Raw genomic sequence first — 13,618 nt, 5'->3', positions numbered from 1 at the left:
TAACAGGCCAATGTGTTTGTTGTTGTGTCCCCACTCACCTCTAGGAGATAAGTACTGGGTTTTTAAGGAGGTGACGGCAGAGCCAGGCTACCCTCACAGCCTGGTGGAGCTGGGGAGCTGCCTGCCCCGGGAGGGCATCGACACCGCGCTGCGCTGGGAGCCCGTGGGCAAAACCTACTTCTTCAAAGGGGACAGGTACTGGAGGTACAACGAGGACAAGAGAGCAACGGACCCAGGCTACCCCAAGCCCATCACCGTGTGGAGAGGAATCCCTCAGGCTCCTCAGGGGGCTTTCATCAGCAAGGAAGGCTGTATGTGTCTGCAGGCATTGCACCTGTTAGATCGGGAAGAGCTGGTCTGTGCTGGGAGCTGGGCGGTTGGATGTGGAGTGTTTTGAGTGTATCTGATCCAGGAATCAAGTCTCAGAAGCCCTGGGGTCACGTGGGCTTTGTGAGCAGCGGCAGTCTGAGATTCTTCCTGACCCTCATCCCAACCCACACACCTCCTCAGCTGCTAAACCACATTGTGACAATCCAGCTCTGTGGGAATGGGACTTTTTCTGCCACAACAGACTCTACCCAACTTTTCCTGGGCCCTGGTTCTGGGGGTGCTGGAACTTACATTTCCTCCTAATCTAACTGTAGTGAGCTCTGGCTCTCTGCTAAAGGCTCCAGCCTGTCTGATGCCAGTAGTTAGCCTTGAAGTTATGCTCTGAGTAGGGGCTTGGAGCTCCAGAGGCTCCTTCCAACACATTTCTTTCTCTGATTTGAAGATTTCCTCCTCCAGTAAGGGAAAGAGCCAACAGAAGGGGTTTGTGCCATTGAGGCTGTGTTCAAATTTGGAGCTGTGGTGTGAGAGGAGGGCTGTGGGGCTGGGCCAGGCTGGAGGGATGGCAGTGAGAGTCAGCTAAGTTGGGGAACAGTGCAGGAGACCAACACTTTCAGCACAGCTCCCTTCTCCTGTTCACTTTTTTTTCTAATAACTTGAGAGTCATTATAAAATGGGTCATCTGGGGAGAGGGAGGTGCTTCAAACAACATGTAGCATAAAGCATCACCCTTTTATTAGCAGCAGAACACTGCTTCTTAACACAGGCCAAATCTTTGGGATTCTGTGGCAAAAGGATTCATCTTACTCAGCATTTGCTCCCTCAGGCTGAATGAACAGAAACAGGATGTTCTTCCAAACACTGTCATACCCAGGCACATGCTGGCACCCTGCAGAAGATATTAATCACTTAGCAATGATGAGCACATATTTACAAATGCCTTAGTTAAAAAATACCTCACTGCAGAACTCTTCCTTTAAAGATAGTAGGTTTTCTTTTTTAATTCCCAGCTTGTCTTGGCCAAGGGGAATGGTGTTCCATAGGCAATGTTGAACATGCTAGCCAGGGTTACAGCTTCTCCTTTAAATCCCACCTCCAAAACCACTTTCACTTTCCAATAGCTTGGGAATGTTGTGGATAAATGTGTTTTATTGACTTAGGTAGTGTCCATCTTCAGGCTCTCTTAATGTCCTCCCACAAGCACAGCTCACCAATGGGAAATAGTGAGAAATACTCTCTGTTTTGTCTCCTAGTTTACACCTACTTTTACAAAGGGAAGGAGTACTGGAAGTTCGATAACCAGAGGCTGAGTGTGGAGCCAGGCTACCCCAGGTCGATCCTCAAGGACTGGATGGGCTGTAACCAGAAGGAAGTTGAGCGGAGCAAGGACCGGCGCCTCCCGCACGACGACGTGGATATCATGGTGACAATAAATGACATGCCCAGCACTGTCAATGCCATCGCAGTGGTGATCCCCTGCATCCTGTCTCTGTGTATCCTTGTCCTGGTATACACAATCTTCCAGTTTAAAAACAAAGAGGTGCAGCAAAATGTTGTGTACTACAAAAGACCTGTCCAGGAATGGGTATGACACAGCCTGCTGCACATTTCAACTCATTGAGCTGATGAGGACTATGGACACACACAAAAAAGTGGAAAAAAATGCATTGAAAAGCCTACCAAACAAAACTACTTCAGTGACCTACAAGTTTTGGACACCTTGGGATGGAAATAAGCAGGAAAACTGGAAAAAAAAACAGGCAGGCAGCCTTGCAGTGTGGAGCCTCTTTCCTTTGTACTGCTTTGGTCACCTGCCAGCCGCGGTGCCATCCACTGGCTCGCTCTGCCAGCACCAGAGTCTTCGAGACAGGTTTCAACTGATCTGGGAAACTTCCTTCAGTTCCCTGCACCAGTGCTCCCTGTTAAACCCAGCATTCTCCAGTGTAGCTAAACCACCTCTGAACAGAACCATTTTTTTAATAGCTGTCTCATAAACGAATTAAGATCATGAAATCTATGAACAAGAACAATTTCAGTGTCATAAGCAGAAGACATTCTGATGCTGAATCATTCTAAAAAATCTTCTTAGTTTATTAAAAAATCCAGGGATCTACCTGGATACGATTTTCCAATACCTGCTGGTCAGATGTTTTGTACATTCATAACTAATCAATGCTGCCACTCAGCACAGTGCACGAGGAACCACCAAGCACTCAAAGAGGTACCGGAGTGCGGAGCAGAAGCTCAAGAAGCACCAAACCAGACACCTGGCAACATCAAGCCCTAGACTGGGACAATCTGAAGACAAAGTAATTGGGTCTTAAAAAACAACCAAACCAATCATGGTTTTTGTTTTGGGAGCCACTCATGAAAGAAATATTTAAATGTCATGTAAGTTGGTTTAAGCTCCCGCCAGCAAGAACCCAGGAACCAGTCGTTACCAAAATATGGGGAATGGGTATAGACAGACTGCACTCTGCCCGTTCAGACACTGGGAAAAGATGAGTTGTTGTTCCGTGGCATGTGTAACTAGATTGTGGAATTTGTATGTTGGGTTTCAGAAGAATGGAAATGTTTGTTTGGAGTGAGGTTGTCATTATATTTTGGTGAAATAATCAAGGTTCGGTAAGAATTAGGCCTGTTTATAAAACTAAATCTACCCCCTGTAGATGTTACAAATATTGTATGCCTTCAGAATTTGGGGGTTTGTTTTGCCCACTTCTTCACAGGCAAATATTTGGCAAGGACCAAAGGAAGCATGCCACACAGTAGAATGAGTTTACCATGTTTGACAGAGCCATAAAAATCAGGTAAAGGCAAGAAAAATACCTTAACTTTCAGCTAGTGACTTTCCACAGATCTCTTCCTACAACAGTAGCTTCTGCTTGTCCCTCTTAGAGTTGTGAATGGTTCAGGACATTGTGCCCTAGCCACAAACTTTTGATTTTCATGTTGATGCTGATATTTTTACCATGTTGAATAAGAGTGGAAGAGCCTTTTGCAGTGCAGTGTAATGGTGAAGCCCAGCACTGTACAGAAGTGCCATCCATGTCAGCACAGGAATTGCTTTGCCCGCTCACCATGGGGAACAGGTGATTAACCTAAACCCCCTGCCTATAACTGAATTTTATTGAGTGCAATGAAGTGCAATGCACAGAATGTCCACTTAGTATAGAAAATTACAGCTTTGTAATGTCAGCTCTGAAAAAAAACCCCAAGAACAACAAACACGCTAAAACTATTCCTAATTACAATGAGGAACAAAGCAGCAGAGAGATCGTTAGCATTTGGATTGCTGATTAGTGCTCAAATATTGCTCTGGTGAAGCAGGATAGACACTTAGATTCGTCTGGTGAAGCCCACTAGGACTGCATTAACATGTGGTCTCAAACTGTATTTTGTCCTTCATAACTGATTTCCATAGCCAAGCTGTTTATTGTGTTTAAACATAAACTATTACCAACATATTACAAAGTAAGTGAGAAGCTCGTAGATGCAAAACTTTGAACTGTAGTGACAAAACGTGCTAACGTCTCATGGTGAGTGAAGGAGTGCGAAGGACCAAAGGAAACCAGAGCTCCTGATCAGACAGCCCCACGCTACTCCGCGTTGCTCTGTGCACCAGAGGTGTGGTGGGACACACCACGGCCACCTGGCACCTCGGTCTCATCTGTACGCTGCCATCTCGCCGGGACTGCGACAGCCCAAACCTTTGAGCAACTTCCAACAGCCATCATTAAAAAAAAATTATTAAAAAAAAAAAAAATTTACAACGGAGAGCAGTGTCTGGGTTTGTTTGTATTTTCTCCCTCACCCCAGTTAGGGTTTTGGCCTGCCCAAGGAAGGAGCTGATCAGGCAGCGCAGTGCCCTGTGCCTGGGGTGGCTGCAGCAAGGTGAGCTGCTGCCCTGGGCTGCCAAAACCCAGCCTCAGCTGCTGCTCCAGGGCCACAGAAATACCCCAGGGCCTTTTCTAACTGCCCTGTGGCCCCTCCTGGGGCAGGTGTTACATATGGGAGTTTCCAAGGGGTGAGGTATTCCAGGGGGTGAGAACAGCCCTCTGCAGCCACGGGGGGCTGCAGGAGGGGAGGCAGCTTTCCTCCAGCACAATCTCATTCATTACCACCTCTGTTTTGCTAAGATCAGCCCATGGGCAGTCCTGGGGTAACTTGGATCTGGGCACAAACAGGGGTTTTTTGTGTAAGGGACAGTTCCCACCCCTGAGCTCTTTGCTGGGATCCTACAGGAGCACTGGGCTCACTGCCCATCAGCCTGGCCAAAGCTCTCTGTGGGCAGGGGCTGCATTCCAGCTCTTGTCCAGAAATGCAGGACACATTGTTCCCACACGGGAGCAGGGATCAGCACTGCTAATTCGACTCTAACAAGCAAAAGGCTGTTTTGTGTTCCTGTGATCCTGCTCTGCAGCATGGGGATTTGGACAGCCCAGGGACCTTGGAACACCCTGGACAAGCTGCCAGCCACACTCACTATACTGCACTCCATATTCTATTTGGGTTTTTTTCCAGTTTTTGACTACTTTGAATAATTTCATCACCCTTCAGGCTCATTTTTACAGGCTCATTTTTTACATTTTACATCCTCTGTAAAGGATCCTAACAAGTTTTTGGCCATTAAAGCACACACAGCTATGCAGCCCAAGACCTTCCCACTGAACCCAGTTATGAGACTTTCATTTCTCCCTCCTGTCACATTCACTCCAAGGCTAGATTCCAGCCCTTCTCATAGCATCACCTATTTGTCCAGCACTCCTTTAGTTCCTCTGATCATTCCTGCAACCCTTCCCAGCACCTGAAGTCACACGTTGCCTTTGCCTGATGGCAAAGGTGCCAGGTGGCTTTAGTCATGCTATGTAACTCACACCTTTGTAGCTCAATATTTAAGAATCCCAAGAACCCATAGGAACCCAGCTCTGGGAACATTTGATTTGATTGACAATTGAACATACAATTTGATTTTATTGACTATTCCTTAACACCTGTTGGCATCATCAGCACACATGCTTTGCTGCCTTGGGAGATGAAAGCCCATGGAAAAGGGGCAGTCAGGGGCTGCCCTGTGCTTGTGCTGTCACCTGGAATCCTGCCATTCTAGAGCCCTTCAGCTGGGCTCTCATGTCACCCTTGCTGTGACTCAGTGCTGCACTCAGCCTCCTCCTCAGCACCCTGCTCCTGCCAGTTCTGGCACTGCAGAGCAATCTCAGGGCAAGCAATGGACAGCAGCACGAGAATTCCACCCCTTCTTTCCCCAGCCTCTTTTGGAGTTTGAGACCCAAAATTTAATGTAGATGAGCGTTACTCCAGAATATCTATTTGCAGAAACACTTGGCAACCACTGTGCAACACTTGCATCTCATCTACACACAGAGCTTAGGATAAAGATGCATCATGGATTTCCAGCTAATGCTGCTTTGGGCTCTTTGGGTTTTGTTTTCCTCATTAACTCCAGACATTGTTTGCTTTCTTGACCATTACTGAACCTAGACCATGTCTGTTCCAATGTGGAGCTTCAGTCAGGAGTGTGCTCTTGCACTGCTCAGAGTTCACCACTACTGGGTGAAATTTGGATTCTTAACCACAACGTGCTTCACTTCACACTCAGCTGCAGTTTCCCTTTCTATCCAGTCCTTATCCTCACTAGTCTGAGTAAGTCAGTATGGCCAAAATCCCCTGCCCTAATCCACTGCCTTTCCTAAACCAGGCAAGAGGACTTCCCTCATTCCATGGGATCACTGACCCAAGGTCCCCAAATGCTTTTTGAAAATACAACAGAACAAGAGACCTTCTCCCTATCCCTGTGGACTCTTTAAAGAGCTGCACAGGTCTCGTGGGACACAACTTGCCATTGAAACACCACGTTCATCCTCCATCATCTATGTTTCTAAACCCATTCTTTATTATAGTGTGTTTTCCTTGTACACAGCTCCATCTCACTAGCTCAGGATACCCACAGAGCCACATTTAAAACAGGTATCACATTTGTTCCACCCAAGAGCTGAGCCCTGTGAGATGGCCCAAGAGAAGCAGCTTCTCACTCTAAACACTGAGGCAGGCTGGGAGGAGACCTGGAGTCAGGGCCAAGACAGGTGGTGCATATTAAAGGGCTGCTATCTGATCACAGATGATCATGGCAATCTTTATTTTGAAGTTTAAGGAGTAACCTTTTATCAGCCAAATCTTACAAAGTCTTTCCTGAACATCCGACAGTAAAACAAAAATGGAAATTTACTCAATTTCCTACAAAGCCCAAAGCACCTGGGCTGAAAAGAGCTCTGCCCATACAGAGAGAGAGAACTCAGCTGAGAGCAAGGCAGCTTGCTCCAGTGTGGAGACAAGTGAGAGCTTCCTCTTACCCTCAGGATGGGAAATGGAGGCACTTCTATGCCTTCAGTGCACCCTTAATGGACAAGCAGGAAAGCAACTGAAATGAGATATCCTGACTAACAGCTGTGTAGAAAGAAATTACAATCTTCTGCCTGAAAGTAGCACCTACAGTTACTTTCATCTGGCACAGGCAGAGCTCTTCATGAGGAAGCTCCCAAAACTGTAGCCCTTGACTGACTGACTGCTCAGAACCATGCTATTTAACCTTTGTCTCCAAGGTAACTCCAGATAAGGTGGTCCAAATCTATTGGGATTTGCTGATTCCTAAGAGTTTCCCATTGTAGGAGGTGAACTCCTGCAGGACAAATGAAGCCCACTGGCAAGTGTGCCTTTTGGGCCCTCTCCTGCAGGTGCCTCAGAAGCAGCACAGGTGACACCAGGTCAAACACTGACCCTGGAGGTCCAGGGACTCCCACACTGTTATTGTTAAAAGCCCTTGGATTGACACTGAAAAACTCCAGTTTTTATCCAAGCTGATCACTTGAGAATCACCATCCCATGGGAACAGCTGCAAGTCAGGGCAAAAGAGCAGGTGATGATTTTTGAATTATTTTGTGGCAAGTAAACTACTGTATTTTGGTGCTGGACATACAAAGGGGTCTTACATGTACCTAGAGCAGAAACACCACTCAAGCAGGAGTGTGGAAAGAGAGGACAGCACATGTAGTGCCAAAACAAACTCTGTGCAGCAGGACACTGGTGCAAGACTTAAGGCAAAATAATCTCTAGTGATCAACATCCAAGAGCCACAAGAGTAAATATTGTGGGGTAATTTGAGAGGCTCAGTTGGCATCACAGAACCAGAAAGCAAAGCTGAAGAACTGAGCAAAGGGATAGAGAGCATTCCTTATTTGTATCTTATGCATGTTATTTGTCAGTTTTTGTGGTAACAGTTTACAAAAGATGACAATAATTTGGTTTTGCAGCCTCTCCTTTGGGCCAGGCCTGCAGAAACATCATCAGAAGTTCTGGATATCTGTGATCCAAAGTGCAGCTCAACACTTCACTCCTTAGGAGCTTTCTGGGTAGTAGGAACCAACACTGCTCATGTCAGGCTAAAAGACAAAACAGAAAGAAGGTTTAGTTGTGCCAGAATGCAGAAGGCATTTCAAAATACCAGCTTCAGTCAGTTCTCACCTTCCCACTACAAAGGCCCAGAAGAAATTTCCCTTCCTAGGAAAGGACCTATGATAAGAGGGAAGCAAGATGTTTTGGTTGCTAACAGCCAGCCACAGGATCAGACCTCTCAGGCTGGCAAAGGCAAAATGCACATTCAGCCTGGCCCAGGTAATGATCTACAGCTCAGAGCAGGTTTAATTACAGCTCTGATATGCTCACAGACATCAAGACTTTGTACCCAAAGTGTAACAGGGCAAAGAATAATTTAAAGGGTTTTCCACTGAAGGAACTCATTATGCCATAAACAATTCCCAGATTGTGGCTGAGAACTCAGCAACCAAGTTACAATGCTCAGGAAGTTCAGGAACACACTTTCAGCACCACATCACTGGTGCTCAGGGTTGTAACTCAGGGCCCAAAATCAGTTCCCACAAGACATTCATCTATGCTTCTGCCTAAATGCAAAAACATTTGCTTATGAAAAATATTTACATACATTAATGAACGGGGAAGGTCCCATACCATTACCACTCCAGATGGAAAACAACACCTGCCTCACATTAAAAAGTAACTTGAACAAAGCCTTTAGCAAAAAGGCTTAAAAAAATTCAAGTCTGCAGTTTTAAATGTAAGAGGTTGATGGCAGCAGCAGCTGAAAAGTTCCACAGTCTTTTTAGCTCCAGAAATGGTTACAGCTAGCATTTGAAATAACAGTTGAATAACTACAGTGATCAAAAGCCAAGATGACAAGCAAAGTCACTGGTATTTTAACTTTTAAAATAAGATTTGTTTCAAAAAAACCCATTCATGCCATAGCTGAGCACTGAACAGTTAGGAAAGAAAATCTGCCGGCTGAAACAGATGTTAGTTCTCACAAAAAGGATTCTCATTACAACAGCACATTTCATAACCCAATGAGTAATTGCTGCCAGTAACCAACAAAAGGGGAGAAGAAGTGAAAAAATGATAATTAAAGAAGACAGATCAACTGTGAAACCAGCTGCTTTTGTAACAAAATCTTGCCTGTTCTGCCCACGACTCTGCCCAAAGGTGGATCCTCCTACCTGTCAATGAGGGAATCCCTCATGTTGGTGGCGATAGTGCTGGGCTGAGCCTCGTTGAGCCTGAAGATGCTCTCGATGACGGAGAGCTCGGTGCTGGTGGTGTCCAGCCCGCAGAAGGCGCACCAGTCGTTGACCACCATCCCCGCGGCGATCACCTCGCTGCCGCGGTTCACCGTGCCCGCCTGCCGGACACAGCAGCCGTGAGACGGGGCTGGCGCAGCTCCTCACACTGCCCTGGCACAGCTCCTCCTCACACTGCCCTGGCACAGCTCCTCCTCACACTGCCTGGCACAGCTCCTCACACTGCCCTGGCACAGCTCCTCCTCACACTGCCTGGCACAGCTCCTCACACTGCCTGGCACAGCTCCTCCTCACACTGCCTGGCACAGCTCCTCACACTGCCTGGCACAGCTCCTCACACTGCCCTGGCACAGCTCCTCACACTGCCCTGGCACAGCTCCTCCTCACACTGCCTGGCACAGCTCCTCCTCACACTGCCTGGCACAGCTCCTCACACTGCCCTGGCACAGCTCCTCCTCACACTGCCTGGCACAGCTCCTCACACTGCCCTGGCACAGCTCCTCTTCACACTGCCCAGGCACAGCTCCTCACACTGCCTGGCACAGCTCCTCCTCACACTGCCTGGCACAGCTCCTCACACTGCCACACTGCCCTGGCACAGCTCCTCACACTGCCCTGGCACAGCTCCTCACACTGCCACACTGCCCTGGCACAGCTCCTCACACTGCCCTGGCACAGCTCCTCACATGGCTCCTCCTAACACTACTCTACCACAGCTCCTCACACTGCCCTGGCACAGCTCCTACATGGCTCCTCCTCACACTGCCCTGGCACAGCTCTTTGTTGGGGGGCTCAGCTCACACTGCTGAAGAGAGCAACTCTGCCACCAGCAAAGTTCTGAAGGTGTCAGATAAAATGATTAATGAACAGCCTTTACTTTCTGGCGAGAAACTGGTGTGGCATTCAGTGACAGAGAATCCAAGGAGCAGGAAGGATAACAGCATTCACACATCCAACTGAGCAGGCAAAGGAGTTTCTTACTTAATCTTTTTAAACAATGGCTAAAAATGCAGGTGTTAGAATGGCAGGTGCTGCTGCCTATTTTTGTCCCCAACAAGCCTTTCCTGTCAAAAGGCAAGCTGAGTGAACATTCAGGCAATGCAGCCAAACCTCCACTCAACACTCACCATAACTGGCACAGTGATAGTGGCAAGAAAGGCTCTTTTGCAAGGTTTTATTCCAGCAGGGTAACACAGTAGCTGAAGGGTAAACCTCGGGAAAAGAGGATGAACCACGTGGAGCAGTCAGCTTATAGAGGGGAAGGGGTGGGGGGCCAAGCCAAGGGTTGGGCAGAGGGGCCTGGCCTCCAGGGGAAGGGGGGTGGCCACCAGGTTGCCCAGCCAGTGACAGGGGAAGGAGAAACCAGAGGAAGCTGTGACACCAAGTCCATGGGGGAGTCTGTTTTTCCCTTTGGGAGGGCTAACTCTATGGTAAGTAGTTAATGATGTTTCCAGGGTTGAGGGCTTGGGGATTGACCAAAGGGAGAGAGTTCATGGGATGCTACAACTGGCTTCAGCCAAACCACAAACAGACCCACATTCTGTATCTGCACAATGTGCACGATCCCAGCAGAGCAACGTTTCAGAGGGCAGACAAAAGTACTGAGTAGCTTATTCAGACTCAGGAAGGACAAGAAACTGTATGGAAGACTTGGTTCAAGTCTTCTCCTCACCTCCCACCCAAAATCACTTCACAGAAAAACTGTATCTGGGAGCCCCTGATCTGGAGAAACATTGCATCCCCTGAGCTGGGAGGGAACGGGAGGAGCAAACACTCCACAAAGGCCTTACCACAAGTGGGACCTGCAGCAAAGAAGAGAGCTCATCCTGGTCATCGATCGAAGTCTTGGGGTGCACGATTCCTCCCTGGTTACTGAACACACAGTAACTTCCAACCAGCACCTGGTCTGCTACTGTTTGTCTGAACACCTCCACCTTCAGCACATCTGCCAGGATCTCTTCTGTCTCCTGCATAATGGAAGGAGGATAAAGCCTTCAGCCAAATGGAATTGTGAAGTGGGAAGCCAAGCTATTCCTGCACCCAGCCCTCAGCTGGGAGCCTCCCACACGGCACAGCCCAGTGCAACCCAGCCACAATAACACACACAGCCAAGCTCCACACTCCACATCTTCCCAGCTTCCTGTATCATTATAAACACAACCTCCTGCCTTTGCTGGAAAGTGCCCAAATCTCCTCTCTCTGTTGGCAGTACATCACTTGTATCAATTCTCAGCAAACCAGTCCTCTTTGCTCCCAAACCACTGGGACAAAATGGTCTTATGCTCCTCATAACTCTAACAACTCTTTTCCTCTCTTGATTTCACTGTGAATTACTTTGATTTCTCTCTCTTTGGCCATCTTACATTACTTTTTACACCTTTTTAAAACATATAGTACAAAGCCTTCTCCCATCCCCTTATTTTTCCTTTTGCACTCCTGCCACTAAGTCCCATTCCTTCACCACCTTTAGCACAAGCTGGAGGCAAACACTGTCAGGACCTGCAGCCACACAACACATCTCTCTCAGTGCTATAAAGGTACCTGTTCTCACACATAAAATGGGAGTGACATTGTCTCCTCTGCTCTTATTTTAAACTCTCATACAAGAACCTTCTATTTTTCTTTCAGACCCCTGTAATGATGCACATCCATGGTCTCTTTCAGCTATGACATGCTCTGGCTCACTCAGCTGTAGCTTGTAACTCCTCCTGTGTTCCTCGCTGCACTCCTCATTACGCTCCTGATTAGACCCATGCACACTCTACTTCACCCAATTTTATGCACCCAAAGATCACTGATTCACAGAATGCTTTGGGTTGGAGGGACCTTAAAACTCATCTTATTCCACCCCCTGCCATGGGCAGGGACACCTTCCACCACACCAGGTTGCTCCAAGCCCTGTCCAACCTGGCCTTGGGCACTTCCAGGGATGGGGCTTGGAGCTTCTCTGGGCACCCTGTGCCAGAACCTCACCACCCTGTTAGGGAAGAATTTCTTCCCACTCTCCCATCTAGCCCTGCCCTCAGTCAGTGGGGAGCTGTTCCCCCTTGCCCTGCACTACACAGGACCCCACCCACTCCCTCCCTTGTCCAAAGCACATCCACCACTCCAGCCTCAGCCTGGGCAGCATTTCCCAGCCCGGCTCTGCATGTGGGAGGGTCCCAGAGCCCTGTACCCTGTCCAGGTCCGGGTGCACCAGAGCCACGTAGTCGTTGCAGGTGGTGACGTTGCCCAGGGCCGAGAGCCGCTCCTCCACGCGCTGGATGCGCACGGAGTCGGGGAGGCTGTTCCGGATGTGCTGCAGCTCCTGGTCTGTCGTGCTGCTCGGCACCAGCAGCCCGTGCCTGTTCCCTAACAGGACAACAGGAAACGGGACAGAATGAAAATAATGTTCCCACAGGGTGTGTTAGCACTGCCCTGCTGTTCAGACATGGCTTGAGCTGCTCGTGCTCTGTGCATTTCTTCCAAGCCCAGAATTCAGCCCAGGAGATGTGAAAATAACCAGCACCTCAGGAAATGAAAAGCCAGGCTGAAGCACAGAGTGTGGGTGAATGGCACTATCTTTACCCCCTTCTCTCTTCCAATAAGACAAAAGGAGCCCCGAGGCTCTCAGTGAGACACTCAACAAGGAACTCTCCGTGCAGATGCCACTTGCCCTACAAAAGGCCCAGGACTATTGTTTGTGTGACTGTGGCAGCACGACTGAATGGTTAAAGAACAAGCAAGAACCTGATCAGACCTAATAGGTCTCACCAGGCACAGACACGTGAAAGGCTTTTCCCTGACTCTCACATTCGGTAATGCCTCCCCCTCCCTGGGCACCGAGGAGCAGCCGAGCTTACCTGGCCCCGAGAGCCAACACTCCCCCACCCCGGTTCCGGGCGAGTCTCTGCTTCCCTCCGACCTTCACAGAACCAGCCAGGTTGGAAAAGACCTTTGAGATCATCCTTCCCTCTGCTCACACACTCGAGGTATTCAAACAACCCTCGAGGGCGAGGGGCGCTGCCCCACAGGCTCCCCGCCACGGCTCAGCCCCGCTGCGGCTCCGACCGAATCGCAACCCCTCCCCGTCACCCCCGAGGCTCCCCCCGGCTCACGTACCCACACACATCCTCCCGATGATGCGGCAGCCGGCGATGGAGGCGTGAACCACCGGGATGGTCCCGAAGAGCTCCCCCTCGAACACGCTGCAAGGAGAAAGCGCCGCGTCAGGGCCGCGCGGGGCCGCGGGCAGGGCCGGGCCGGGCCGGGCCGGGCCCGCCTCACCTGTAGAAGTTCTCGGAGCCGCCGATGGCCACGAGGCAATAGGCGTTGGTGAGCTTGGCGAAGCAGCCCAGCTCGTTGTTGTTCTCGAAGCTGGCGCGGACCGCCATGGCAGGAACGGGAATGCGAGAGGGGCCGGGAATAGGAGCGGGAATGGAGCCGGGAACGGGACTAAGAAGGGGGCCGAGAACGGGAATGGGAACGGAGCTGCCTCCGGGAAGGAAGCCGGAACGGGACCAAGCTTGGGGCGAGAACGGGAACTGGGCGGGGCCGGGGCTGGGAAGGAGCTGAAGCGGGAACGGGAACAGGAACAGGGACGGGAACAGGGCCGGGCCGCGGCGACTCCGAGCGCCTCCGCCGGAACC

The 13,618-nt window shown here is 49.5% G+C and overlaps 2 protein-coding genes across 2 annotated transcripts in view; one reads left to right on the top strand and one right to left on the bottom strand.

Annotated features, from left to right (window-relative positions):
* Window positions 1-4,104, top strand: part of MMP24 (matrix metallopeptidase 24) — a 41,548-nt gene extending 37,444 nt beyond the window's left edge. The window contains exons 8-9 of the mRNA XM_036396040.2: window positions 45-311; window positions 1,581-4,104. Of these exons, the coding sequence (XP_036251933.2) occupies window positions 45-311; window positions 1,581-1,918 (605 nt within the window). The 3' untranslated portion in view covers window positions 1,919-4,104. The remainder of the gene's footprint in view (window positions 1-44; window positions 312-1,580) is intronic.
* A 2,353-nt stretch (window positions 4,105-6,457) lies between these two features.
* EIF6 (eukaryotic translation initiation factor 6) lies at window positions 6,458-13,600 on the bottom strand. The gene is made up of 6 exons (XM_036396041.2): window positions 13,257-13,600; window positions 13,092-13,177; window positions 12,166-12,341; window positions 10,781-10,957; window positions 8,910-9,091; window positions 6,458-7,781 (listed from the first exon to the last, which is right to left on the bottom strand). The coding sequence occupies exons 1-6, from the start codon at window positions 13,361-13,363 to the stop codon at window positions 7,772-7,774; spliced, it is 738 nt and encodes a 245-aa protein (XP_036251934.1). The 5' UTR covers window positions 13,364-13,600; the 3' UTR covers window positions 6,458-7,771.
* Window positions 13,601-13,618: the final 18 nt, after the last annotated feature.

Source organism: Molothrus ater, chromosome 17 (assembly GCF_012460135.2).
Source record: "Molothrus ater isolate BHLD 08-10-18 breed brown headed cowbird chromosome 17, BPBGC_Mater_1.1, whole genome shotgun sequence".
NCBI lineage: Eukaryota > Metazoa > Chordata > Aves > Passeriformes > Icteridae > Molothrus > Molothrus ater.
The sequence above is the reverse complement of the archived record's forward strand: the minus strand, read 5'-3'. Positions and strand labels throughout refer to the sequence as shown.